This window comes from Rhagoletis pomonella, unplaced genomic scaffold (genome assembly GCF_013731165.1).
Source record: "Rhagoletis pomonella isolate Grant_MI unplaced genomic scaffold, Rhpom_1.0 Rhpom_scaffold_00002, whole genome shotgun sequence".
NCBI classification, from domain to species: Eukaryota; Metazoa; Arthropoda; class Insecta; order Diptera; family Tephritidae; genus Rhagoletis; species Rhagoletis pomonella.
In genome coordinates, this window is record NW_023458556.1 from 37,876,579 (window position 1) to 37,904,347 (window position 27,769).

The 27,769-nt window shown below is 37.2% G+C and overlaps 1 protein-coding gene across 3 annotated transcripts in view; it reads left to right on the top strand.

Moving 5' to 3' along the window:
• The first annotated feature begins 21,588 nt into the window (after positions 1-21,588).
• LOC118733568 (sodium channel protein Nach) overlaps positions 21,589-27,769 on the top strand; it is a 12,279-nt gene continuing 6,098 nt past the window's right edge. The window contains exons 1-9 of one of the 3 annotated variants that reach the window (XR_004992272.1): positions 21,589-22,059; positions 22,145-22,242; positions 24,029-24,140; positions 24,200-24,353; positions 26,150-26,295; positions 26,397-26,478; positions 26,608-26,747; positions 26,807-26,949; positions 27,690-27,748. Coding sequence is in view for 2 of the 3 variants with exons in the window: in XM_036463009.1 (XP_036318902.1) it covers positions 21,902-22,059; positions 22,145-22,242; positions 24,029-24,140; positions 24,200-24,353; positions 26,150-26,295; positions 26,397-26,478; positions 26,608-26,747; positions 26,807-26,949; positions 27,690-27,748 (1,092 nt within the window). In the remaining variant the exon portion in view is untranslated. Of the gene's footprint in view, positions 22,064-22,144; positions 22,243-24,028; positions 24,141-24,199; positions 24,354-26,149; positions 26,296-26,396; positions 26,479-26,607; positions 26,748-26,806; positions 26,950-27,689; positions 27,749-27,769 lie in introns of all 3 variants that reach the window. The other 2 variants (XM_036463009.1, XM_036463010.1) reach the window with 2 other exon arrangements.

A 27,769-nucleotide genomic window follows, 5' to 3' on the forward strand; every position in this document is an offset into this window, starting at 1 on the left:
GATTCTAACTTGAATTTAGTGAAATTATAACAATTAATACTAATTCCCTCGAAAAAATCATGGATATAAAAATATAAGCTGTAGGTACAGTGGCGAAAGTATAAATAGAGAAGAGACATTTTAACATTATTTGGCTATTCCTCTCGATTATTTAATGTTTAGTATTTTTTACGAAAGTGTAGCTCGTCATCTAACAAAGACCATGAAAGTAAAAATTTCAAACTTTGTACAAAAATGGGCGAAATTCGAAAAAGATTCATCAATGTTTTGAGCTTTTTAATAAGATTTCTTAGAGACATAATGAGTACCGTTGATTTTTGGTAAATTTTTTTGTGGAAGGTGTTGCTCATTTTCTGCATACAAAAACATTTTTAAACATAGTAATTTGGATGAGAGAAAATGCGCGAACAAAAAATTTAAAAAAATCAAACTTTAATGGGCTACAAAACTGCATACTCAACACAATTCTAGAAAATCTGATTAAAATGTTTAAAATTTTTAAATTTAAAATTCGTGAATTTTTATAAATGTTCTAAAAAGGTTTAAATTTTGACTTACAAGTTTTTTTAGATAGTAAGTTATGTTTTCATAAAAAAAATAATTGTTTTCCCTTTGTTTTGTTTTAAATAAAACTGTATTAAATGATGTTATGTCTTTTTACTCTAAAAATAAAATTGTTTGTTCGGATGCGATGATTAAGAAACGTCCCGATTTTTGGCCACAGAAATCTGGTCACCATATGTATCATACATATAACGTCACTATTTGATAATGGAAGATAAGTAATTTACTTAATTAATTTTTAGGTAAAAAAAAAACATTGAAGTTTTCCCTATATATCGTGCCCTAACCGCCAAAATAATGTAAGCGACATTTTTTTCAAAAATTTCTTTTTGATGCAGAAATATTCCCAGGGCATCTAGATCATCAAAAAGAAAATAAAAAAAATTGTCGCTTACGTTATTTTGGCGGTTAGGGCTCGATATAATAAAAAATACTGTCCCCGCTCCCCCCTTAAATTTCGTTCTGGCTACGCCGATGCTTTTATTTAATGCTGTGAAAATAAGTAAATACTATCATACTGTATACGAATAGCAACATTCAAAAAACTTATGTGCATAAGTAAATAGTACAACAACATAAGTACTTAAATAGTTTCGTACTTAGTACTTAGCAAATACAATTTTGCCTACCACTGATGCATAGTTCAAATACACGTGTGTATGTCGCCAGAGGATGTCATAGAGCGGCCAACCAAGCCTTGGAGCCTTGGGTAAGCTCTTCTTTAATGTTACATAGTGTAATTATTGCATCAATTTATAATTAACGACAATTCGCAAGCAAAATCAATGAAGCATGTAATTGAGTAATATTCCGTGCATGCTTATAATCATGCACACCTACACACATAAATACATACCTCCATTGCATACGTACACACATATGTATGTACAAATCCCTTATTTATGATACTTATTGTATGCATAACTTTGAACTCACGCAATAATGTTGCCAACAATTTATGTATGTTTGTATGTATGTATAACACAAAATGTTAAAGTTTTCAGTGCAGTGCTAATTCATGCATTCCATTTGATGCCAATCGCTAGAGTAATTATAGAAACACAATAACAACAAAGCATTCCTTAGCAAAATAACAAGTCAATGAAATTGCAAAAGGCATCATAGAGAAGCTAAACAATTAAGAAAATGCCAAGAAGTACATATATGGGGCGTTCCATACCAAAATGGCCGGGGTTTTTTGAAAACATTATGGGGTGCACTCTACAATAATTGGAGTTATGAATTTTGTTTACACCGAAGTTGAGTAAAATGAGTGCATTGCAAATTTAAAAATTTTTTGGTTTTTTTTTTTGAGTATGCAGTTTTGTAGCCCAGTATATTTTAGTACATATAATAAAGTAGAAGTTTTAAACGATTGCAAAAGTGGCGTTATTTTTTTTTTAATTTTCATTGAAAACTTTTAAATTCGTAATGTACTCATTTTACTCAACTTTGGTGTAAAAAAATTCATAACTCAAATTATTGTTGAGTGTACCCCATAATACTATACTTAAATATTGCGCAATACTCAGAGCTACCATTGTGATTTTTTTCAATTTTTTTTTGAAATGGCATATTTTCAAAAAGTATTTTTTTTATCGAAAAATTTTAAAGTAAAAAATTTCTTTTCATAGAGAATTTGGATGTGTGTATGTGTGATTTTTTTTCTAAATTTTTCCTCGCCCCGTTCTTGAGATATTTAGAAAACTATTAAATCTTGTTTTTTTTGTTTTTGTGCTGTAAAGTTTTTAAAAATGTATTAATCTAGTTCAAATTTCATATTTATCTGTTATTTATGTTTATCCATCAACCCTAAAAATTTGAAACAAATCAAACACATGAAGTGTGAACCCCGTCCATTTTGGTATGGAACGCCCCATATATGTACATATGTACAAAGGTACGTACGTACATACATATGTACTTTGTTATGAGCCCATGAAATATGGAATAGTAAAATTTACTAGCTCTAGAAAATCCACAGTTGCGCCCGTTAATGTACATAACAGGCAATTGTGCAGCACTCAATCGATACAATGGCTTTTCAAGTGGCTACCGCATTGAATAAAAGTAAGAAAGAATACTAACCATATATACACACGCACACACACATTGATATAGCCCTGAAGTTGTTCAGCGTAGCGCGCAGCAATGCATCGCGATAGGTACAATAACTTTCCATCTCCATTCTTCTGCGCCCTCCTCCCCCGCTCCCCCTTTCCACCCGGCGTATTCCCTCACTCCTTTCATGCGGATATGATTTTGCGTTGGATGATCACAATCAGCAGGACAGTGAAGTAAGCAATAGCTGAATAGGGGGTGGCGGCGGCGAGGGAACGGCAGCCAACAACTGCTTTTATTTATGAGCTAAGTTTCTGTAAACAACAAATTGCTGGTGCACATTTTATTTTATTTTTATTTTCTCAATGTTGCTACTGCCACAGCCGCCATAGCCGTTACAGTTTTTTCTGGCGTCTCAATTGTTGCTACATGCATATTCTTATTGCTATTGCTATTGTTGTTGTTGTCGTTGTTTTTGTCGCTTTTGCTTTTTAGTTGCTTCTGCCGCTGATTAACGATCATCGATAAAGTACAAAATTGTCATGTTACGAGGGTGAATTTTTACAAATTGCTATTAAAACAGAGCCAATTCTGGTGGCGATACAGTGTGAGAGGGCTTTAAGAAACACCAGTGGACAAGAGGAATGCAAAGCGAAGGAGCTGGACTGATTGTGGCTGAAATACATACATATACGAAGTGGAGAAGCAGTGTGTGGCTTGGTTGTACGCTTGAGGAAAGTTGCCGAGCAGAAGCAGAACAGACAAAAAATTGCTTTGGTGAGAGTAGCTACATAAGTATCAAGGCGAAGTTTGCTGAGAAGAAAGGGTGGCAAGTACGAATATTGTACATATGAGGGTATGTATGTATGTATGCATGAAAGTGGAGTGAGGCGCAGCAAATCTTGTGGCATTGTTCAAGTAACTGTTGATCTTAATCTGCTTTAATTTGGGATCGCTGCAGATCAATCTTTTTTTTGGGGTACTCAATTGTTACTGGTCAGGTCGATTTTTTGCTTCCTTTATTTGTTGTTCATTGTTGTGACAAATTGTTGTGCAGAAAATTGGGTCAATTAATAGCGAATTAAATTCAAATCAAAAATATCATCAATCAGCAAATTAAGTGATTCAACTGGAAGGAGTCGATACAGCTACAAGTAGTGAGATAAATACTACATACACACATACATATGTATGTACATCGAGGAAGACTGACAGCTATTTTAAATTTCAGAGTTGGTAGGTATAAGAAACAGTGACTCTAAACCAGACTTGAGGGAAAAATGGGCACGAATGAGTTCTGGTTCTGATGAGTTGGATCTGGAATATGCCTTCAATTGAGTTCTTCAAAGAAAATACATAATAGCCAGGGTTAAAATTTTAAGGCACAAAAAACTTGAAAAAAGACCAAATGTTCTTTGAAAAAAGGCACAAAAAAGGCATTTATTTTTTAATTTTGTTATATGCACGCGTTTATGTACAATGTGCATGATCAATTAAATATGTATATAAAAAAAATACATACAGTGGTCAAAAAATTATAGCCGAACCACTTTTTGCCAAGTTTTAACATATTATTTGTGTTGTTATTTAATTTTGGTAATTTTTTTTTTTTATAAAAATGTAGTTCATTCTTTAACAAAACCCGTGTAAATCCAAGTTTCCAACTTTGTGATTTTTTTTAATTCTAAAAAATCAACCGTTAGCCAATTGAAACTTGTACTTTACTCTACTAGAATTCAATGGTCTACAACACTGCATACTCAGAATCTTTCTAGGAAATCTAATTAAAAAAGCTCGAAATTTTTACGAAAATTTGTTGAACAATTTTATTGAGCTTGAGGCCGTTTTTTAACGAAAATTCTTGTGAAAAAAACCAAAATTTACATTTTTGGTAGAAGTTATAGCTATTTCGGAGATCACGACATCTCCTAATCAGACTACTTCAACTGTTGCAACAACAGTTTACGTGGCGAAATTAGCTCAGTGGGTAGACTGCTGGCTATGGCGGCTGGGTTCGTTGGATCGAATCCAGTTGAAGAAGTCTGATGTGGAGATATGGTGATCTCCGAAATAGCTATAACTTCTACCAAAAATGTAAATTGTGGTTTTTTCACAAAAATTTTCATTTAAAAACGGTTTCAAGCTCAATAAAATTGTTGAATATAATTGTTATAAGGCCATAAATAACAAAAATAAAGGAATTTTATTGATTTTTTTTTTTTAATTTTGCACAAAGTTTTAAGACAGTGCCACGCGATTGGTACATTTGTACAGATTTGTACATTTTTATATTGGGCTATAGTTACAATATAAAAAAAAGTGGGACGACAATTTTATTTTGCAGTCACAATATTGGTAACAAACAGTAAAATAATGGTTTTTGTATTTTAACAAAAAAACCTCGAAGTGAAGACATCTAGGACTTACCGTTGAAGTTTGCCTTTTCTTTGCTGACGGTGTCTCTTCCATACAATGATGATGTTTTATTTAATTTTTTTAACCAAAAAATTCCAAAGCCCGAAAGTAAGTCTTAGCCACTTGCACTTTAAATTAATAAAATTTAATGGACCACGAAGCAGTATCTCAAAATATTTCTAAGAAATCCATCCAACAAGCTTTAAATTTTTACGAAAGTAAAACATATCGAGTCCTAACCGCCAAAATAACGTAAACACATTTTTTTTTCAATTTTTTTTTTTTATGCAGAAAACAAAATTTTGAGACAAATAGCGCTTACGTTATTTTGGCGCTTAGGGCTCGATATCTTAACAACAAAAATAACTGAAATTAAATGACAAAAGTAAATTTATAAAACTTGTCAATATGTGGCGCGTTTATAATTTTGACATGGATTTTGGATGGTAAATATGGTAAATTAATTTAAAATGTTATAAGCTTATATATAGGCATATTGTATCCATTAGTTGTAACAAAAGCTGAGCATGCTAGAAACTTATTTCCGACTAACAGGTCTATTCTGCGCTGGTAATAAAAATTTTGTAACCGGCAAATAAAGTTCCTGTCAATTTTTAAACCCTTTTCGCATTCTGTATACTCTTGTAACCGGTAAATTTTATTACCGTCTTATAAGCTGGTAACAAATTAATGCCCCGTGAAATATGCAATGCCAGGATTTGCACAATTCTTCATAGCTGAATTGCTGAATATTTTAACTGCATTACCAATGGACCTAGATTCGCGGTGACAAGAACAGAACGTGCAGAATAGACCTGTTATAGTTTCTTCTACATTTTCTCTTACAGTTATCTATACAAACAGAAAATACTATGCGATTCGTCGAAAAACTGTCGTCCGAACAATTTGACACATCCTAATGTATGTATGTACATATTTCTATAGTATTGAAGAAAATCAAACTTTTTTGAAACCTTAAAATACTTTTTTCTTTGATGATTGACCATCACACCAACTACGAATTTGTAATTTGCATTTATATTTAAGAAAAAACAAGAAGCTAATTTATACGCTGGGAAAGTTTAAAATCAACATCAAGATAGCGCTGATTGTTTACAATATTTATTTGTTTAATGGAGCACTTGAACTTCCGTTTGGTTGTCCACAAGAGGCAAGTAGTCCAGCAGACGCTAAGCAGCCAAATTGTGACCAATTGTCCGATGTTGAATATCAGTTGTTTGGCAGTTGAGTGTGCAATGGACCACTGGCCACTTACAATCAAATTCCTCACAGCTTTTGTGTGAATCAGTGACACGTTGTCAAGCGAATGGTGTGCTTGTTGTTGCTGCTTGTATGTACATACATACATACATAGGTACTTCTCCTTCTGTTTGCGTTGCATGGCCCAGAATCCGACAACCATTAGCCAGCATCAATTCATTTATTTGGAGTGTATACACTTAAGTTTGTTTTCCTTTTTATTTATTCATTCCATTTAACTTTTTATTTTCATTTCTTGTTTTTCTTTTTTTGTTCTCATTGTAGGCAGAAAATACTCGATTGGCTCGTCGGGTAATTTTTATTCCTTTTTTTTTTAATTTTGTTTATGCTGGCAGCACAAAATTTCTACGAGTGCAATTGTTGATTGTCATTTTACTTTGCAACAACAATAGCAAACAATGAAGACAGCTAATAGCAGTAGCTAGTAGCTGTGACAGCCGTGGCAGTCGTACACAAACGTCCTTCTTCAACAAAAGCGCAAAGCGAAATTGCATAAGCAAACATGCCACATGCGCCTGCAACAACCAGCTCATACTCACCCGACTGCAGCAGCAGCTGCTGAACAGCTTGCAGTTTCCAGCATTCTCGATGATCAGCATATGAATTGAACTGGTTTCAGATTACAGCGGCACTGGTTGCCTTGCTGGCCGGCGGACGACGGACGATGGTTGGCGGCCGGCTGTTGTGCTCCTCCAGCTCAAGTGGCTCCTCCTGAAGTGTGTGCTCTCAAGTGTAGCTAGCTATATGGCTGCCCGTGGGCAAAAAAAGCTCGAAGAGTAAAGCAAAAAAAAAAAAACGTAACAACGAGAGAATAGAGTGTCGCTGATGTAAATTGAAAAAAAGAAGTTGGTATAAATTGTTAAGCGATAGAAGAAGTTGAAGAAGAAAAAACGAAAAGCTAAGGTATATATGTATGTGGAGCTGAGCATGGCGGACAAAAGCTTTTTCTTTTCTTTTGAATTGGTTCAAGTTGTGATTTCATTTGGCGCCATCCGCTCTGCGCGGACAACAGACAAATGCTGCGCTCCGCCAGCGGTAGACGATCGGACGTGGACTGAAATGGCAGTCGAGGCAGGCAATCGCCATTAGAAGCAGTCGAGCGCAATTGCATTAAACAAGCTGTTATTTTTGGCGCATTCTTTGTTTGTCGTTGTTATCATTCATTTGATGTTTTGAATACACGGCTATACTGGAATTCGAGTAGTCTATTTTTGTTTGTACATATGTACTTATGTGGACGGCTCGTCCTTCTCTTCCTTTGGGGCATTGGCACAGATGAGCGAGATGTCGAAGAATCTAGCATTGATGCGGATTGTGCCTAGACGTTCGGCGACCAGGCTGAAGGTCAGTACTCGGGGACGGGGTCTCTCTCCCGGATATTATAGGTGCATACCCTCAAATCATAGTCCTTTATAAGTTTGCCGTGGTGGTCATCAAAAAAAGTAGGTCTCATCCAAGGCTCTTTCTTACTTTTCATCGGGCGAGGTTTTAACGTGGCGGGACCCAAACCCAGCGCACCCGAAGTTTTACGTCCTCTCAATTAAACTCGCTCCCAATCGGGTGCTTGGTCGCTACGCCTCACGGATAGAAAATCCATAAACACTTTCTCTGTGCAACTACCTTTCATCTAAATCCGTTTTGGGCGCGCCGTGAGAAGAAAAGGTAACTTAACAAAGGGTCTTCACCTAGAAACCAGCAAAAATATTATCCAACGATTTTGAAATGAGAAGAGTTTTGAAGTATCCGAGATACTAAACATAATCTGTAACCCTGCTCGTTCGGCTGGCCGCTAAGGGCGAGATACCGAAAAGATGAAACTATCGTTTTAAAAAACAAGGGTATGGAAAGGAGTATAAAAGTAGCAAGACTGCGTAGTGAGCAGGTCTTTTGACTCAGGATTCGTCTGCGGTCAAAAGAAGCAAAGAGCACAGTAGGACAGAGTCCTTTTAAAATAAAACTTCTTCTTCTTAGTTGGCACTACAACCGTTTGTCGGTTTGGGCCAAGAAGCTTCGCCAATTGCTTCTCTCCTGTGTGAATTTGCGCCAGTTGGTTATCCCGAACGCAGGCAGGTCCTTCCGCACTTGGCCCTTCCATTGCATTCGTGGGCGCCCTTGCTTTCGTTGTCCACCCACAGGTGCGACCGGGGCGTCGTCATTCATGCGTATAACATGTACAAGCCAGCGGAATAGCTGTATTTTTATGCGCATAACTATGTCCATGACATTAAAAAGCTCACACAGTTCGTCATTCCATCTTCTCCGATACCCGACGTCCACGAAAACAGGGCCGTAGATCTTGCGTAGAATACTTCTCTCGAAAGCCTCCAAAACCTTCTCATCTTTGTTCGACATTGTCCAAGTTTCTTCGCCATATAAAAGGATGGACATGATGAGAGATTTGTAGAGCGTGATTTTCGTTTGTCGAGATAGGGCTCTGCTTTTCAATTGCCAACTGAGCCCAAAGTACCACCTGTTGGCAAGAGTTATTCTTCGCTTGACCTCCAGGCTGACGTTATTGGCGGTGTTTATGCTGGACCCTAGGTAGACAAAGTCCTTCACTACTTCAAAGTTATAGCTGCCAACAGTGATGTGCGTCCCGAAACGCGTGGACTCTTTATATGTTGTCAGGAGGTACTTTGTGTTGCCTTATCGCCAGACCAACCTCTTAAGCTCTTTTTCTACGATATCGATATCATCTGCATACGACAGCAGCATCGTTCTTTTTAACCGACTTCCAAAAAAGGAGGAGGTTATCAGTTCGTAGGAATATTTTTTTTTTTTTTATTATTTGATTTTTTTTTTTTATTTATGTTACCGCATACCTTTGGACCACGTCAACCGATTTCGATAATTCTTTTTGCATCGGAAAGGTAGTGTAGTCAGATGTGGTCCCATACTAATCTGGTTAAGATCCGATCAGTGGATCATGAGATATATATATATATATATTTTTATATGAGAGTTGAAGTCGATTTTTTTTTTGCTAAAAATTACTTGTGCTATATATGGTGCCACTGCGATTCAGATTGGCAGCTCTTATTACGCTTTCCAGCATCAGATTGAAAAAGTCGCACGAGAGTGAATCGCATTATCTAAAACCTCGTTTGGCCTCAAACGGCGCGGAGTATCGCTTAATTGTCGCGCGTGTCGCCATTGGCTGCAGGGTAGCTTTGTATGCTGCGTATTTTTCTGCAGCGGCCGCACGAGTTGAGAGTCGGTTGCTAAATTTTTCGGCTGCCCGTTGTGATTGCAGCTTTGCGATGTCGAATTTTCGCCGCATTGCCTGACGCACGTTTTTTATTGCACAGAGGCGCATGCGGACCTTATCTGCAACAAGGTAGTGATCCGCGTCGTTGTCGGTACCTCTGATAGAGCGCACATCATGAACGCTCGAAGCGTATGTTCCTTCTATCTCAACATGATCAATTTGGTTCTTTGTTCTTTGATCAGGGTACACCCAAGTTGCTTTGTGGATGTTTCGATGCTGGTATCTGGTACTACTGACTACCATGTTCCGTGCCGCGGCGTTAAATTCAGCAAGCACGATTTTAATATCGTGGTGGGGGCAGCGCTCATACGCTTCTCCTAGACGCTCATAGAAAAGCTCCTTAGTTTCATCGTTCTTCTCTTCCGTCGGGTCATGCACACTAATTAGGCTGATGTTATTAAATTTCGCCTTTATGCGGATTGTGGCGATTCGCTCACTGATGGGCGCGAACCGGGAGACAAGGTGTCGGGGACTCCACCCAACCACAAATCCGACACCAAATTTGTGCGCCGTCTCATATCAGCTATGTATATTAGATGTAGCATTCTGCAAATGTTTTGCAGCCATGCCCCATGCATCGCATTTCCTCTACTGCGGTGATGTCAGCCAGGTATTTTGTGATACCATCCAGCAGTTGGATAGAGGCACCTTCCCTATAGAGGGTCCGGACATTTCAGGTGCATATCTATAATTCGTAATGCTTGTTCCGTTTGCGGGGGTCGTCAACGTGTGGGGATGCAGTTATCTGAGGGTTTTTTAGTCCTTTCCTTAGACGCTGCAGACTTTATTGAACCCTTAAGCCGAATAAGTCGGAGTGGCCCCAACGAAGATCCCTCTCCTTCTGCCGTGACTCAAGGCTCCACTCGGGTTGGTTACCGCCGCTTAGATATGTGTTGCTCACGTCGCTCAGAGTGTGCGAACGAGGACGCAAGAGTCGGGATTGGGTAAAGCCGTGCCACTGTAACTGCATACTCAGAGCAACGACTATACCCCAATGCGCTTCCTATATTATTTAATATAATAACACATTACTCGTTCGAATTTTATATAATCCTTAAATACTTATTTAAATAACCCATCCATATTTCATTGCGTTTCAACTAAACAAGCGGCACTCTAATTTAACAACCCTATGCTCTCATTGTTCGTGATACTTCGTTAGCTTTAATCTTCTCAAAACCCACTCAAATATTATTTCAAGTAGACGTCACATATCTGCTTCTACCAGGCAACATGCAGCAGCATTTTACTATTATAGTCGTCGAAAGGCATGTTGCACAACTACTCCTACACTCGTATGCACACAAATACTCGCATAAAAATCACAGTGTCATAACACTTTACGCATTACTTCTAGATGTTCGCATTTAGTTTTGTGACATTTATGTAGTACCACCTCAGCGCCTAGGTTACATACATACATTTTCTCATCAACAGCCATCAGCTTCTTACTCTTACTTATTCAGCCAAACAATCATCGTCTTTAGCTCGCGTTTTAATAGCTAGCAATTCCTTGGTCTTTGTCCTTACTCTGCGCTGCTTGCATGCTCAATTCCCAGTTGCAAAATCCAATTTTATGCTCAAATCCGATTAACGCCGTCAACGATCAGCAGCTACAACAATTGCAACAACAGGAAAATGGTTATTGTAACAGCAACAATTACAACAATGGCAAGCAATGGCGAGCAATGCAACCAAATGCCAAGTGACAAAATTTATGACCGGATGTGAGCATTCAACGCCATGGCGTGAATGCATTTACTCGCACCAATACACCTCAACACGTCCGCCCCAACTTCAGCCCGCGGCGTGTCGGTGTGGTGACCGTCCAACCGTCCAACCGTCCAAGCAGACAGCAGAATTCAACACCCGCACTTACGTACGAGTAAGTACGTACTACCCGCTCTGCTCCACCACTATGTTATGAGTATTTGTACCACTTATAATGCGAATGTTGCATTATAACATTGAATGGACGCATTTGTGTGTGAAATAATTGGATTTTAGCTAATTTAGATTTTTATTTTGCGTTCTGCCAACTGATGATGGCACAACAGCACAGAAATGCAATTTGAAATGGTTAGTAAGTTGTTAAGTACCTACAACACAAAATGCAGAGCAGAACAGCAACATGCACCTAATAAAATTGCTTTAAATTGAGCAACGAGCGTGTCATCTCCATTCGCTAGTCAGCCAGTCGCCATGGCCGCCGCAGTACGGCTACCATTGCTGTCAGGAACGTCAGCGCTGTAGGGTAATTAAACGTCGTACTCGCACAATGCGGCTGCTTTGTAATGCAATGCAATGTGCTGATGTGCCGGTATATAGCGCACGCTAAAATTGTAATTGTTGTCCCTGCAATTTGAGCAGGTGGTAAACCAACTTTGTGCGTGCTTGAAAGGTGTCAGGCTAAATAAAACTACTTAGGTGAGTGTATACATACCAACATATTGCTATGCTTGTACCAATCGGAGAGTGGTTGAAAAAAGATGAGAAATGTTCAACAAAGTAAAGATTTCGAAATAAAACGACCATGAATGACAAGTAATTTTTAATCAAAAAAAACACAACCGACTTCAATTCTCACATAAAAATTTAGGAGTACCGTTAATGTTTTCATGATCCAATGTTCGGATCTAAATCAAATTGGAAAAGGACTATGGAATTATGGTAAAGGACTATGGAATTATCGAAATCGGTTGACGTGGTCCAAAGTTATGCGGTAAAATAATAATAAAAAAAATCCTATGAATTGATAACCATTCTCCTTTTTTTGAAGTCGGTTAAAAACTAGACAAGTTCTCCATTATTTTCGGGTTTCTGGAATCTGCTCCAAACAACCTAGGCAAAAGAGGAACGAAATTCTTGATTTTTTTATCGACTTTCGAAAAGCCCAGAAGTCAGGGAAGTACAGCACTATGCTGGAAACCTACAAATCCCTACCTGGCACAGCTCCTGATATCAAAAAGGTGGGGTTATTCCTACGGCTTTTATTTGTACTTATTCATCAAAATAAAATCATGTAACAACTCGTTTCGGGAATTTTGATTGTTTGGCACCCATAGTTCATGGTGACTATTAGAATCAGCTCCTATTATGGCCGGAATTTTTTTTATGTTTGTCTCCTTTACCGCTTCCTGCAGTTAGTTGGGTAGAAAAACTGGGCTGTCGTGCGTAATGTAGCTCATTACCAGCCCGACAGTGTTCGCCGCAAGTTGGACGCTGATGCTCACAGTTTCTTCGTCACTAAATTGAGAGGATAGAAAATAATAGTAAATATGTACTTTTATTAAGACTGCAAGCTCGGATAATATTTGTTCCTTGAGCGCGTACCCCCTGGTGAGTCCGCAAACTTTCTTTCTAGTAAACCAAGGCTCTTGGACTAGACTTATATCCTCAACGTTTTCGCTTTGGCGAAGAGTGAAGGCGGCCGAGGCCGTTTTGTAGTGTTTTAGTATAAAGAACCTAAACCAGCCTTAGAATCGGTGCTGTCCCTTGGCATCGACTGTGACTGTTCATCTCTGTGAGGTTCGACGCCAAAAATCAATCCTTTAGTAGTGTTGCCCACCGCCTGTAGAACGAACCACGTACGCAGATACTGACCATATATTACTCTCAGATTATTTCACGGTGCGATACATATCCGTTGGGGAGTGCACAGCTTCATTTGCGTCGTTTACTGTGGACTATTTATACTTCCCACAGATACGGATTCGAGACAATCTGCCTACTTTATTGACCTCTTCATCGCTCAAGGCTTTTCCTCTCTCCTCCGTTTCTTGCTTCATTTTCTTGAGGACTGTTATTGCGATATATGTGTGTAGTAAATAAGAGTCTTAGCTAATTATCCCCTTAAGGTCCACTCTTTGTGGACGGAGCGTTCGACCGCGGGCCTAACGAAAGAATTTATCTTCACCTCAACACTACAACCCTTTTCCGATTGAGGCCGAGGCCAAAAAAACTTCACGAATTGCCTCTATGCTTTTCGAAGTTTTTCTCCCTCTGCACTCCATCCTTCCATTATGTTCGTAGGCGGCCTTGCTTTCGTTGCTAGATCTTACGTAAAAGATAACCGTGCAAGTTTAACGGGGATACCAAATTTAGAAATAACGTTCTAAAGTCAACCTCTCTTCGTGCTGCCGAAAACTGCTTTAAAATGAACGAATAGGTGGGTTGTGTCGGGTGGCGTATTGAGGCCCTCTTTCAGGACTTGACGCGCTGTGTATTTTGCAGTCCTAAAGCAACACTAGAAATCAGTTTGTTTATGTTGGGCACCAATCCAAATTAGGAAAGCTCTTACCCCGCGTTAATTAGCTCAAATGACAGGAACTTTTTTTCTTATTATGGCCGTTGAGAGTGAAAAATACGAGCATGTATGCCGGTGGCTCCGGTGGCCTTATGGTTTTTAAGGCCCATTCTTGCTGCTCTAACGTCGTCTTGAGCTTCGTCCCTATACATTGGTATGAATTCTTCACTCAAAAGCTTTGAAAAGTGCTCCGTCTATGTGTTGTGTGTGCACTGGACGTTTTCTGCCAGATTTCCATCTTCGTCTCTGCAGAAAATTGTACCATTTGGTTTTTTTTTTATTTTAAGATAGAACTTTCGATTCGCATCATCAAAAATGGCAGTTAAGGAGTGAAAATGTTGAACAAATTTTCACTAGGTACCGACAAAAAAGGAAAACTCCTTCTATTAAGCATGATTGAGCTATGGGCTTTTGTCTAAATTTGGGGACAGCCGTAATAAATCTATTCGGGGTTTACAAAGGAATAATGTAGAAATTTATATTAATCATAATTTTCGTCTTCAGAAACCTAGAGTGGCATGCAACGAGCAATTTTTTCGTCGAACATTTTAACCTCTTAACTCCATACATAATGGGCCTTTTTGACCCTTATTCCCAGAAGTTGAACAAAAATGGCAGTTGAGCGGTTAAAGGTCTTTCAGAAGTGTTATCAAGAGAATTTTACTTAAAGCCCCCAAAAAAAAATTTATAAATATTTTCTAGCACGTCTTTTTGATCCACCCACTGGCAATCACACATTTTTTAACCGGCAAAAACGTGTGGCCCATTTGGTGCAGTGCCAACGCCAGCCAGCCAGCCCTTGGCCTCTGGCGCCATTGCGCTGTGATGTGATGTGCTGCACTGCCACGTTCAACAGCTGGCGTTGGGCACTAAAAATCTGGACATTGACCATGCAACAGTACACCAACAACACCGAAAGCGCCGACACTAGTCAATGTCACGTGAGCAATAATATTTGACATCCGTAAGTGAGTGCAGCGCAGCGCAGTGCAATGCAGCAAAAAAATGCAATGAGCATAAATTTAATACAAACGGACATTTTGCTGCATTTGCTCATGCAGTTGCGTCTATTTATTTATTATTATCTTTTATTTTTACCCCATGCGTTTATTTAAGGTTTTTAATTTTGTAGCGGCAAATAAATTAAAAAAAAAAATAACTCGCCGCAAAAGCATTTCAAGGCTCATCATCCTTTTGACATTTTTATGCAAATGCACAGTAGCGCCATCAAAAACAACGTCGCGAGCAAACAGCCACTGTAGGTACTTTTATTTACAAACATACTATACAATGTATATGTAGGTATGTATCTACGAGTATACGCATATTTATGTATGTATAGAAAAAATATGCAAAGTTACACAAAAATTTATAAATGTGTGTACAAAGTTTTTTTGTTTGTGTGCAAATGTTTGCTTGCCGCACAAATGCTGCTTTGGCAATGTAACCGCCCATTTTAAGACACTCCTCCTTCCGCAAGCAGAGGGTCATTTGACGTTTACGTACCTAGTCTCAAAAGACCACGAAACCGGCGTTTTTGTCATCGTCGTCGTCGTCATCGCCTGCGTCTTAAAGGACTCCTCACCCTCAGTTGAAGGTCCTTTTTGCATGCGCGTATGTATGTAGAAATATAGATGTACCTTTTTTGCGTATGTAGGGATATATGTATGTAAGTGCGATCGTTAGTAGATGTGCATATGTACGTTTGTGTGTGTAAGTTGATGTTTGTGTTTTCAAATTTAAAATACTAAAGTCTTCCACCATTTTCTTGCTGCTATTGCAGCTACTGCAGCATTGATGTCTCTGCCGTTGTTGCTGTTACTCCAATTATGAACATTTTTATGAGCTCATCACCCGCCCGCCCGTCCGCCTATACCACTCTAAAATCCTCGTTTCTTTCGCCATCATCGGTTCATCCGCTATTTTGCATTGTTACACACAATTACTCCAAGCGTTCTCGTATGCGAATGTGAATACCCTGTGGGTAAAATTTCTAGTTCTGAACTAGTGCGCTTCTCTTACATTACGACCCATAACTGATTCGCAGTAAATATCTTTTGCTTGCAAACAACTGGCGAATTTAAAACGGCGTGGTCCTAGAAAGTGGAAATTGTCCCCCCGCGGCATTACCTTTTCTATAGTTCGGAACCAGTCCTTAATTCACCAGATAAGATCTATTCCGCTCAGCATCCCTTTTTTTTTGTATTACTTCTATAGATGTGCGCATTGTGTATATTGGTATCAGTGTGACCGTTTTGATCCAAGTGGATCAAAAGTGAAACATTTTTCGATGAATAAGGACACTCTGTGATACTTTTCGAATCGTGTAAAAAAAATCCCGCGTTTATTGTAAATGGTTTTTTTTAACCGACGGATATAACAGTTCAATTATAAAATATAGCGTTAATTTTTTTAATTTTGTTTGGAAATGCTCTTGGCCATTTTATTCTACAAGGAATTCGCTTTTATATGGTAAATAATGCACATGCTGACGGGCAGCAATAAAAAATCATTAAAAATCAACGCGATTTTTCAGCCGCTTAAAACTTGCACTTATTTTACTAGAATAAAAAAAAAAAAAACAATCTACTTATCTGCGTACTATTTTTACAGGTCCCCCAAAAAGGACCCTTCCCTGAAGTCTTCTGAAGAGAAACCGAGTTTTCCGATTGAGAAATATTTATTTTCAAGAATCCTATACCATCTCCAGAAAAACTTGTTTGTTCCCATATAAAATACATGCAGAACTTTGATCGCTTTGAGCGAACACTAAATATTTTTTGATTTCGAAATAAAAAAAAACCGTGGTATGTTTTTCGATATACAACAATCCTAGGGGGTGAGAGCATTAAAATTCCAACTTTACTTTGTCATGTGCATTTTTGGAACACCCTAATGTACATATATGTATATGGAGTCATCCCTGTAGGGAAATGCATTCTATCAGAGATTTGTACTGAATGGAACATAAATAAGGATAAAGGCGTGGAAGCAGTAGTAACTGATGGAAGCAGCAACAAGATTAAAGCAGTAAATTTAGCATTCGAAAAAAGAAAACACCATCGACTCTTGTTCTGCGTTGAAAACTGTTTTGGATAAGGTAAAGGCTATTATGACCTGGTTTAGGCATGGCGTCGTATGAAGTGGCGAATTAAGGAGAAACTCACCTATGTGGGAAAAAACATCAATGCAGCCAGTGTCGACTCTCTAGAATAGCACATATGTATGTAATATATGGCAGAAAGGTTCGTTTCTCCGCAATAGTTAACACCAGCTCACAAAAAATGATTTCAGCATTCGACATGGAAGTTCTAAAGGATTTTTAATTATTTTCGAACCAATCGAGCTTGCAACAAAAGAAGTCTGTGGGGAAAATTTTGTTACTTCTAGTATTCTTATACCGGTGGTTCATCTGTTGCAGAAAAAATTATCGAGGAAACAACTAACATGAATTTACGCGCTGTATTAAGAAAAAAAATCTTGCAAGAATGAAACAAGCGATTCAAAATTATCGAACAGCATTCCCAGTTTGTGATGACTACGACAGCCTGGTTGTGGCAATGGCAATACGGCAGTTGATATTAGAAATGAAAGCGGACGCAGAAGAAACATCATCAGAATGTGATAGCTAACTAATTCACGAGGATGGTATAAGTTGAAGTTTAAAAATAAAGTATGTAGGTAGCTTTTAGAAAATGATGCATTTTTAATTGCTCTTGCCTTTTGCATCAAAATAGATTTTTTAGAAAAAAGTTTACTTATTAACATTTCAATCTAAGCTAGCAATATGTAGTTTTAAAGAGTAAAATTAGATAGTTTTGTAAAATTATCACATTCCGGTTTGTTTGACTTGTGTGGATCTATGTTATTATGTCGTTTTGGGCGATAAAGAACTAGTGCTAGTTCTTGTTTTCCCTGCAGGGATATGTTCATATGTATGTAACTCTATGCGGGTGTAAGTGTGTGTGTGTGTGTGTTTGAAGGACATGCACGCGAAGTGCCGTATTGGATTTGTAGATTTGCTGCACTGTTGCTTCGCCATCGCTGGTGCTAGCTATGCACATACTGTATCGGACTCAAGCTCGCTTCTGTGACTATGTATGTACTACGTACACTCTACATACATAAATAAATACTTACACACATATTGCTGCCAAACGGCTTCAACTCCTTCAACATCTATTGCCATCTTGGGAACAATGGCGCTGCAGTGACAACGCCAATAATGGCCACGCGGCCGACAGCAGCCGGTTAGCTTGGAATTCATGCAGTCACCAGTCAGTCAGTCCACATAAAATTCGCCATGTTGCATTGCACCGCGACGCTTGTGTGGCGGATATTGTTGGAATTTCTTGCTCGTCATTGCCTTGTGTATGCATGTTATGTATGTACATACATATATATATATCTATATATATGAGTATGCGTTTGTATGCACTTACATAAATAAATAAAAGTGTGTTATATAAAGTCTTTGTTATTTGTGTTATCCTGGCTGGGAATGAGGTAATTTCTAAGCGAACATCAAGTATGTTGCTGCTGTTGTTGTTATTGCTGAGATTCTCCATTAGGTTTCAGTGAAAAGTGAAATAAAAAATTTTAAAAAGCAGAAGTGCCGAGAGTTACTCGAAGAATTTCATGACTTTTTGTAGCTTTTTTGCAATTTTTTTGGTTTTAGAAGGGAAATCAAATGCAACAAAAGACCGTTATAGTATGTGTATGGGATCTTAGCGGACTAGCATTTCAAATATGTACAAAAATATGAATTTAATGAAATTCTAGAACAGACTAAATGATCCGTAAAATATGACAATGAGTTGAAATGATTTTTGGAATGACTTGGTTCTTTGCTTTGCGTAGTTGGTCGTTGGTCGAAGGCGAATTTTTTGGGTTGGCGCCTATTCTAGTTTGGGTAGTTTATTTGTACGTGTGAATATAGAATATGCTCAACGTTGGTTTTGAGACTTGAATGAGTTCAACATTATAGAGTAGGTACGCTCTTACGCCTGAACAATGTTTTCTTTAATACATTCGTGTCTCCAACCAGCTTCCGTGTAATAAGGGCTGCCAAAAACAGACATAGAATTATTCCTAATTTGTTATATAAATATGTACCTATGTATTATGACGTGAAAGCCTACAACCCCTACTCTGGTGTGAAGGAAAATTGCATTCAGTGCTCCCGCCTAATGGGACCCGAAGCGATGCACGAGCTATTTTAGCCGACGTGCATCCTACGGTGGTCGAGTGCCCAGAAAGCTGCACAAACTGCCAACCAATCCCAGTCCTAAAGCCAGGGAAACCAGCCAACAAAGGGGACAAAACTTCGTCCAATAACTTTTCTTTCCCCAATAGCGGGCTTGCTACTCTTGTATTACTCGTCTCATCTGACCCTGGTGTAGAATCAGCATAGCATTTAACGCCATGAACACGCAGGTAATTCGCGGCATTAGCCAAAACCGCACCTGGTAGTGCTGGTCCTGTGAAAAGTGTTTGACTGCGTTTGACATTCCACGCTGCTGGAAGACATCGAAGCATGATCTCTACTACAGGGAACTAAACAGTCGTCAGTAATGTTTCGAAATGGAAACTCGGAAACCCTGTTTGAAGCTTCCTTAGCTACCAGAGGGAGCTTCGCACTGATGATTGCTCGATATTGGCGTCCGGCAATGGAATTTATTCCAGTGTTCAAAGTTAAACGGCTATCTCACCGATCTTTATTGCTTCTTCTCTGCACGGAGACTAACCCTCTCTCCTACGATATCAACAGCGGTCCTCTTTACTACCTGGTCTAAGGAGGTCAAGCAGAAATTAGGCATCGACGTCGATGGAACACCAATTCTGATAGTAACTCTAAAATTTTAGGTGATGATTTTGACTTCTTTTCCCCAAGTAAGATCGCTACAAGGCTCTCAAATCGCTCGCCGACAGCACTTGGGACAAAGAGAAAGGACCGTTGTTGGCAACATACAATGCAATTGGTCGGTCGGTCCTAAATTATGCTGTGGGTTACCGGGGACAAGTAGGATGCGCCACTGCGCCCAATAAAGAAGCACAATTAAATGCTCAGCAAACATTCTTGCCGGCTGCTAACGCAGTCTATCACGGGACCCAACGACGTACCGACAAGCCATAAACAGATATATAAATTTACAGAAAGTCCACCACAACCTTCAGAGCCTATTGCTTGTAAATGCTCTCATCACGGCACCAACCTCCCCATCACCTGCCTACTCAAACCCCGTCGAAACCGCACGTTGTCTGGGCCTACCATTAGTTGAGCTTGACGACAAGGATTGTTAGACTTGTCGAAATTCAATCGGAAGTGATTGGCAAAGACTTTCTGTTAACCTTCTGTGCTACTGCCCAGTATTCTGTAGATTGGGATTTAGCTGACTTGGCTCTAGATTCTACGCTTCGTTGAGTGCTTAACTAAAACTAGAAAACCCATGTATGGCGAGTAGAATTTGGAACCCATACCAACCCCTGGCATCTCTATAGACCAACAAGTAAAGAAAACAGACTGAAATGAACTGAAGAACTAGCCACAGTGGGACACAGTCATTTGCGATGTCACATTTAGAAAACATAATCGCCACTTCTTCGTCTTGAACGCTTGTAAAGAAGTCTGGAGCTATTACGTCCAGGCAATGTTTTGTGATCAATGTTGCATGTGCACTTGAAGCTAAAAATTTGCCAGAATTGCCTCAATATTTAACAGGTGAGCTTTTTACACCAAGGCAAGTTCATCTCTACTTGATCTTTCCATCGCAGATGATACCTTTCTCTTCCCTTGCTACTATCAGTGGATTCAGCTTTGGATAATTTTTGTAGAATCGTATTAACGAAGTCGTACCGCAGTTAATCGCCCTATCTGGGGGGCTACTCTGTAATGCGATGCGAAAGAGAAATGCGATGCGATACAGAGTAGCCCCCCAAAAATGTGGTTTGGCATCGAACGATTTGGTAAGCTGGTGTTGCTCAAAATCGTTTTACTCAGCCGTATTTGTTTTGCAGGGCATGGTGTGTTTCAATCGTCTAAGACTTGGCGTATGGCGAAAGCTTTTCTAAACCCACACTGCTAAGGCCCGATAAGTTCATTGACACTGCGCTCTAGCCTTTCAAAGAACACGTCTTATCCTTGGATACGATGTTCAGAATGCTGAAGTTGATCAATCGTTCATTTGCTGCCTTTAAATAAAAGTTTTAGCTCACACTGTTCTGAGCACATTCTTCAATTCTTGACTTTGGCCTTTGGGGAAATACGACGCATAAATAGACTCATAAAATCATTTTTGAAACAAAACCAGATTTAAAACAAAAGAATAAAAAAGCATGATACAGGTGTATGAGTGCGGTTATATATTTATATGTATGTTTGTACATTGGTTCGTTTGCTGGTCATAAATATATGACATAGATAAAAAGTTGAGCAATAAATGCACCTCCACCCCCTCCCCTAAAAAAAAAACATCAAGATAAAATCCACAGGGCCATTGTCAAATGGCATTTCGTGCGTGTTGCCTGAACGGTCTACATTGATTTGCTTTTATCTCCATTGTCCTTTAATGACTTCACTCAACTCATTCGGCCTAGCAGACAACTGCAATGCTACTACATACACTGCTCGCCATCACTCCAAATCTGAATATGTCGTAACGATTGTCACTGCATACGCAATTAGTCACGACCTGTGATATGGTCAGTTGTGATTTGTAGGTACAGCAGGACACTAGAGCTACCACCGTTCGTTCGCTCAAAGAGGATAAGCTTGACGCGTTCAACCTAAAACGAATGTTGACAAACGGACAGTGGCAGTAGGCACAGCAGTGACCGATTTCGATGGAGTTTATACGGAAATTTTGGCAATTATTCTTGACTACAATGCACTTTCTTTGAGAACGACATGCACTAACTACATACTGACATAGGAGTATATATGTACATATGTATATATGTACGTATATTCGTAAGTGAATTATGCGAATGGCAATTCCAAAACGAAAATGTCGAAAAAGAACGTAAGAGAATGGGCGAGAAAGTTTGCCGAAACGTTGATAATCTTTCGACGTAGTTTAATTTTTCAAACCAAAGAATTTTTTCAAAATTCCACCTTACATGGTGTACGTTACATAGCCGAGTCCGGACGTCCGGTGGGTGAAAAGTAGGTGAATGTTTATTAAATCCACTAAGAGATTGATGGCGTGTAGGTGATCGAAAAAGGAAGGCATAAATCGTTTTTCTTTTAGATTTATGTGGTTTTGCTTTACATCAATTGGAGCTGTGACTGCTTTAGTGATTATTATGAGTTTATGGGAGAAGTTTCAGACAAATCCCACCATTACGGGTGAGTACAAAAAATAAACAAGCATATGTAAATAATAGGTATGTAGATGTAGAAGTGCAACATAGATTGTTATCTTAAAACCACTTACATAAATTTAAAATTTTTTTTTTTTCTGAAAATATGTAGTGATAGAAGAGCTAAGTTGTAAAAGTTGCACAAGGAATACTGCACCGTAGAATCATGAGTCTAACGTATTTTTGCAAGAAAATTTCGAAAAAAAATTCATATTTTTTGGCTGATCCTAGGTGTCGCCTTTTTACACTTTTCGCTGACACCTATATTCAACAATTTGTTTTTTTATAGTTGTACTGGAATAATCAAATTACTTGCCGTGCAAAAGTTAAATGATTTTTGGAGAGCTTTAATGTACTGGCATTAAGGTGATAAGAACTTAGATCTGATGGGTAAATACTAAAAGGTGGTACTCGTGGTCAATGAAAAAAATATCTCCGCAAAACAAACACATCGACATAAAATACTTTAAGATCCGACTGTAAATGCAAAAAACCACAAAATGTTACCCTATGTTCGGCAAAAAAAAAAATCGGGATTGCCTTCGAATCGAAATACTTCCTTAGCAAAAGTTTAATGATTCATCAATTTTCTGGCATTAGGGTGTTACGTTAGGTTGGTGGGAACTGAGATCTGGTGGGCAATTACTTGATATCAATGAACTTAGAAACATATTTAATTGTCTCCTCGAGACCAAAATATCACTTTAAGATCCGGCTATATATTCTAAAGATATGGGGAATAATCTGAAAAGGAGACCCTACGTTCGGCAAAAAAAAAAAATTATAATATTTTCGAAATTGCCTTGTCGATTAATCCATGTTAAATTAACCAATGGTTATTAGCGACCATGTTTTATTTGGATGAATTTTGGTCAGAACTTTTTTTATCATAAACGAAGTTCTGCCTGAGAAAAAATTTTTTTTTTTTGAAGTTGTGCAAAATTCTAAATTTCACTATTTTCAGGATTTTGCGATTTAAAACGTTCAAAATTTTTAAATTAAAATTATCTAAAAAGCAAAATCTTGAAAAAAATGTAGCTCAAGTTTTTTTATACAATACCTGCTTTTTCCTCAGACATATACATATATATTTTTAAACTTTTAAAAAACTATAAATAAAATTATTTTAAACAATATTTATTTAATTTAAAATTATTTTTAATCTATAGTTTACAAAAAAAAATTTAAAGTTCAAAAATTCAGTTAGAGGTATTGTATAAAAAAAAGTTTCCAAAAAATGTATTTACATATTCTTGTATTTTTGAGATTATTTTGTTTTTAAATATATTTGTTTTATATAACCCCAAATATCGCTTTTAAAACGAGACCATGTTCTGTAGAACATAGACGACGATTTTTTTATATGGAGAAAATTAGCTTTACTTCAACAAAAAAAAAGATTAAAATCTACACCGAGTTCTAACTAGTTACATACTTAAAACTTGCCCTTAATTGCACTAAAATTTAAAGGGTGACAAAACTGCCTACTCATAATATTTCTAACAAATCTAATTAAAATGCTCGAACTTTAATAATTAAAATCAAATAATAAAGAAATGAAATGAATTATTGAATGAAAATTAAATAATAAAGAAATTAATAGAAAGAACATGTCCATATTTGGTGGTTTATAATTGTGTTAAGCACTATACTTGTGTACATTACCACAAAATATTAAAATTTTCATCATAACAAATATAAAAATTTAATAATTCATCTTCATACGCGTATAAATGTTTACTCACAAGAATCTCTTATTATTTTTAACTTAGGCTTGGACACCGATTTCCATAACCAAAATGTTGTTTTCCCCACCACTATTGTTTGTCCGGAAATACCTTTTGATCATGACAAGGCCTATGATTTTGCGTACAGAACACTATCGTAAGTAGAAAGTTTAAGTCCATTTCAATTAATTTTTCATTTGTCATTTCTTTTTACAGGAATTATGACCATCCAACAGCCACCATGATCGCGCCGTTTTTAGAGCTTTTGACCTCTTTGAACTTTGATAACGTCAATGAAGCTAATGCACTGGCCCAGGCGATCCCAGAAAATGTATTAAAGGAAATGAATTTGAGAGAAGCAGCATTTAAGGTTCATACCTTTGTATATATGTATATAAGCACATACATATGTTCATTCGACTGCATCACTCTCCATACAAAAAAAAAATCGGTACTATTTTTCCATTGAAATTATAAAATCTATTATATTTTAAGACGTCCACCAGGATATTTCGGAAAAATATTAAGATTTAAGTGAGCTGGACCGATTTGAAATACCTCCAAAAATTTAGTTTTTTATGAATAAAAATAGTTTCTTAAAGATGTTTTTTGAAAAAATCCCCTCAAATGACAAAACAATTTAAAATGTTTGCATAAAATTATTTTTAAAAAATTAAAAAAAAAAGTTTTGAACGAAATCGTTATGATGAGATTTTTGATGCTGTTTTTTAACTTTTTTCAAAGATTGGTCTAAGAAAAACTTGAATAACTTAACCTAAACTATTCCGATTTAGACTTAAGAGGTGTCATTGGAAGGGTATTTTCTCACCGTTTTTATTTCTTTGCTAATAAACTCATTCAAAGGATGAAAGAGAAAGGTAGGATGAACGAAGGTCATTCAAAGTTGAATCATGTGTTGGTGTTTAAAAAAAAAAGAAACAAAAAAGGGACACGAATGCCTCTTTTTTGACACAAATAAAAACAGTGTGAAAATACCTTTCTATTGAGATCCCATAAGTCTAAATCAGAATAGATTTGGCTCAGTTATTCAAGTTTTTCGTAAATTAAAAACAGCATCAAAAATCTGATTCTTAGGATTCCGTTGAAAAGATTTTTAAATATTTTTATGCAGATTTTTTAAGCTTAATCTGTATTTTCATCTGAGGGGACTTTTTTCAAAAAGTTCTTTAAAAAACTATTTTTATTCATAAAAAACTCCATGTTTGGAGGTATTTTCAAATCGGTCCAGCTCACTTAAAGCTTAATATTTTTCCGAAATATTTTGGTGGACGTCTTGAAATATAATAAGTTTTGTAATCCTGGCGGAAATAAGGGAAAATGAGATGACTTGAATGTGAACTGAAGAATGAGTCCGAAAACAAGATTGTGTTAGCATATCCTTGATGAATTATTCAATTTTGAAAAGTAGACGCAAGCAGTTTTAAAGAGTGCAAAATAAATAGAAGTCTAAAGACCTGATTATGGCAACTTAACGTAACTTATGGCGATTTCGTTTCTACAAAAAATGTTGCCTTCTCATCGCCCTCCTCTTAGTATTTGTGCCTAGAGGGCAAAGAGAAGGTTGCATTTTTCGGTAGAAACGAAATCGGCATTAGAACATAAAAAATCTAAATGAAACAGACCTCGACGTGGCATTAAGTTACGTTAAGTTTCGGTTATCTAAATATAAGCAACATCCATTTAAGAGAATTTTTAAGTGACAGCCTCTAAGTTACGTTAAGTTGCCATATATGACCGGCGCAGGGTCATAGAAATATACAGTACCCAATGTTTTTAACGGGTCGCCGAAGATGTGTGTGGTCTCGGAGTGACATGATAGAGCACAGCCTTCTAATCTCACCACACTGAGGGCCATAACCTTTCACTGAGGAAGTTCTGCTTTTGAAAAACTTAAGGTGAATAATCTCGTTGAAACAAAGGCGTTTACGTTCCACATTGTTTAGCTGTAAAATAGTTGTTTTATTAATCTTTCAGGGCTAAATTCACAGTGCGTAGTTAACTCAGAATCGGCAGTTAACTACAGATTTTCAGTACAAAAGTCTGCCCTCATGCTTTACTTTACTAATTTATTATTACTTTACTTATTTTCGTGACTGTCATACTATAATAGTATCCATACATTCACATCATTTCTTTCGCGCACAGGCTCGCGTCAGCTGTGAGAGTACTCTGGCCGAGTGCAAGTATCGTGATGAGCCTATACCCTGCTGTACCCACTTTGATACCGTCTATACTGAGCATGGGATGTGTTTTGCCTTTAATAGCCGTTTCAAGTCAGAGACGAAAGAAGAGTAGGTATTAACAAAAATATATGTATGTGCGTAATAATATATGTAAATATATATGTTTATATGTGTGTGTCTTATATTTTTATTAAATCTCGCATTGGTAGCGTCAGTGGCGCTGCACCGCATGATCTCTATGAAACGGATAAGAAATGGGCTTTGTTCTTTATACCGAATGGAACCGCAAATGTAAGTATGTACTTAGTTATGCATATTAGATACTTCTGTCTATTAACGATTAATATTTCAGTCAAAAATCTCTTCAGTACAATTACTTACAACTCATGCCTATTTTTTTTTTTTCTTTCTTTCGGCAAGGTCTTTATTTTTTCAAATGAGGAATATTTTGGTCGCGATTTTAATGCACAAATCGAATGGGAAGATAATCAGAAGGTGGAAGCAAGAATCTCTAAAAAGAATACCTACACCACAGATGATGCTAGACAGCTTACAATCGGGTAAGCAAAAGCAAAAATGTATAAAGTGAATTCTAATTAAACACACATTGAAATTGCAGCCAACGGAAGTGCATATTTTATGACGAGGTCAAATTGCAGTACTTCCCAGAAGGTTACACATTCTCATCCTGCATGACAGAGTGTCGGATGAAAAGAGCAATCAAACTCTGTAAATGCAATCCACCATTTTATAAGCCAATACGTAAGTTTTTTGAGTTAGATAAAGTAATTAATACATTCATATGTACATTGTATGTAGGTATGTGCAATAGGGTGGTTCAACTTTTTTTTCCATCCAAACCCAAAACAGAAGAATATCAAAAATAAGAAGAACAGTATTTTTTTTTTTGAAGTCGGTTAATCGTGTGGGGAAATACATTTTTTCGTAGAATTGCTATAAAACCATTAGATGAAGTATTTTTCGATAGAATACGTTTATTTCCTATCAGAGCTCTTAAAAAAATAAAAACATGGGAATATTTAATTTGAAAATTTTACTAACTACTTTTTCATAGCCGATAATCCTATCTCGTAAATACAAAAATGTGTATTTTATGTATTTTTAAACACGACACGCATGTTTTAAAAAAGTAAAAAAGTAGTTAGTATAATTTTAAAGTTAAATATGCATCATAATTTAATTGTTTGAAGATCTCTGCGACGAACTAAACTTATTCCATCAAAAACATTTGATTTTAAAGGTTTTATAGCAAAAATTTATTTTACCCCTATATAAAATACATGTAAGACTTCAAGGCGGCACGGTTGAATGTTAACGGATTTCAAAAGAAAAAATATGCGGGTCTTTTATTATCGTTATTTTTCAGTTCTGGGCGTGGTAGCGTGAAAATTCCAAAAATTTGATTTTCCTATGTAATTTTTGGATCACCCTAATTTGCATATATTTCAAAGCTAAATTATTACCGCTCATTTTTTGTTTAGCAAATGCTCCCATGTGTGGCGTATCCCATTTTTCATGCTTGGAAAAGTATAAAGTTAACATTACAAGTATAAAGAACTGT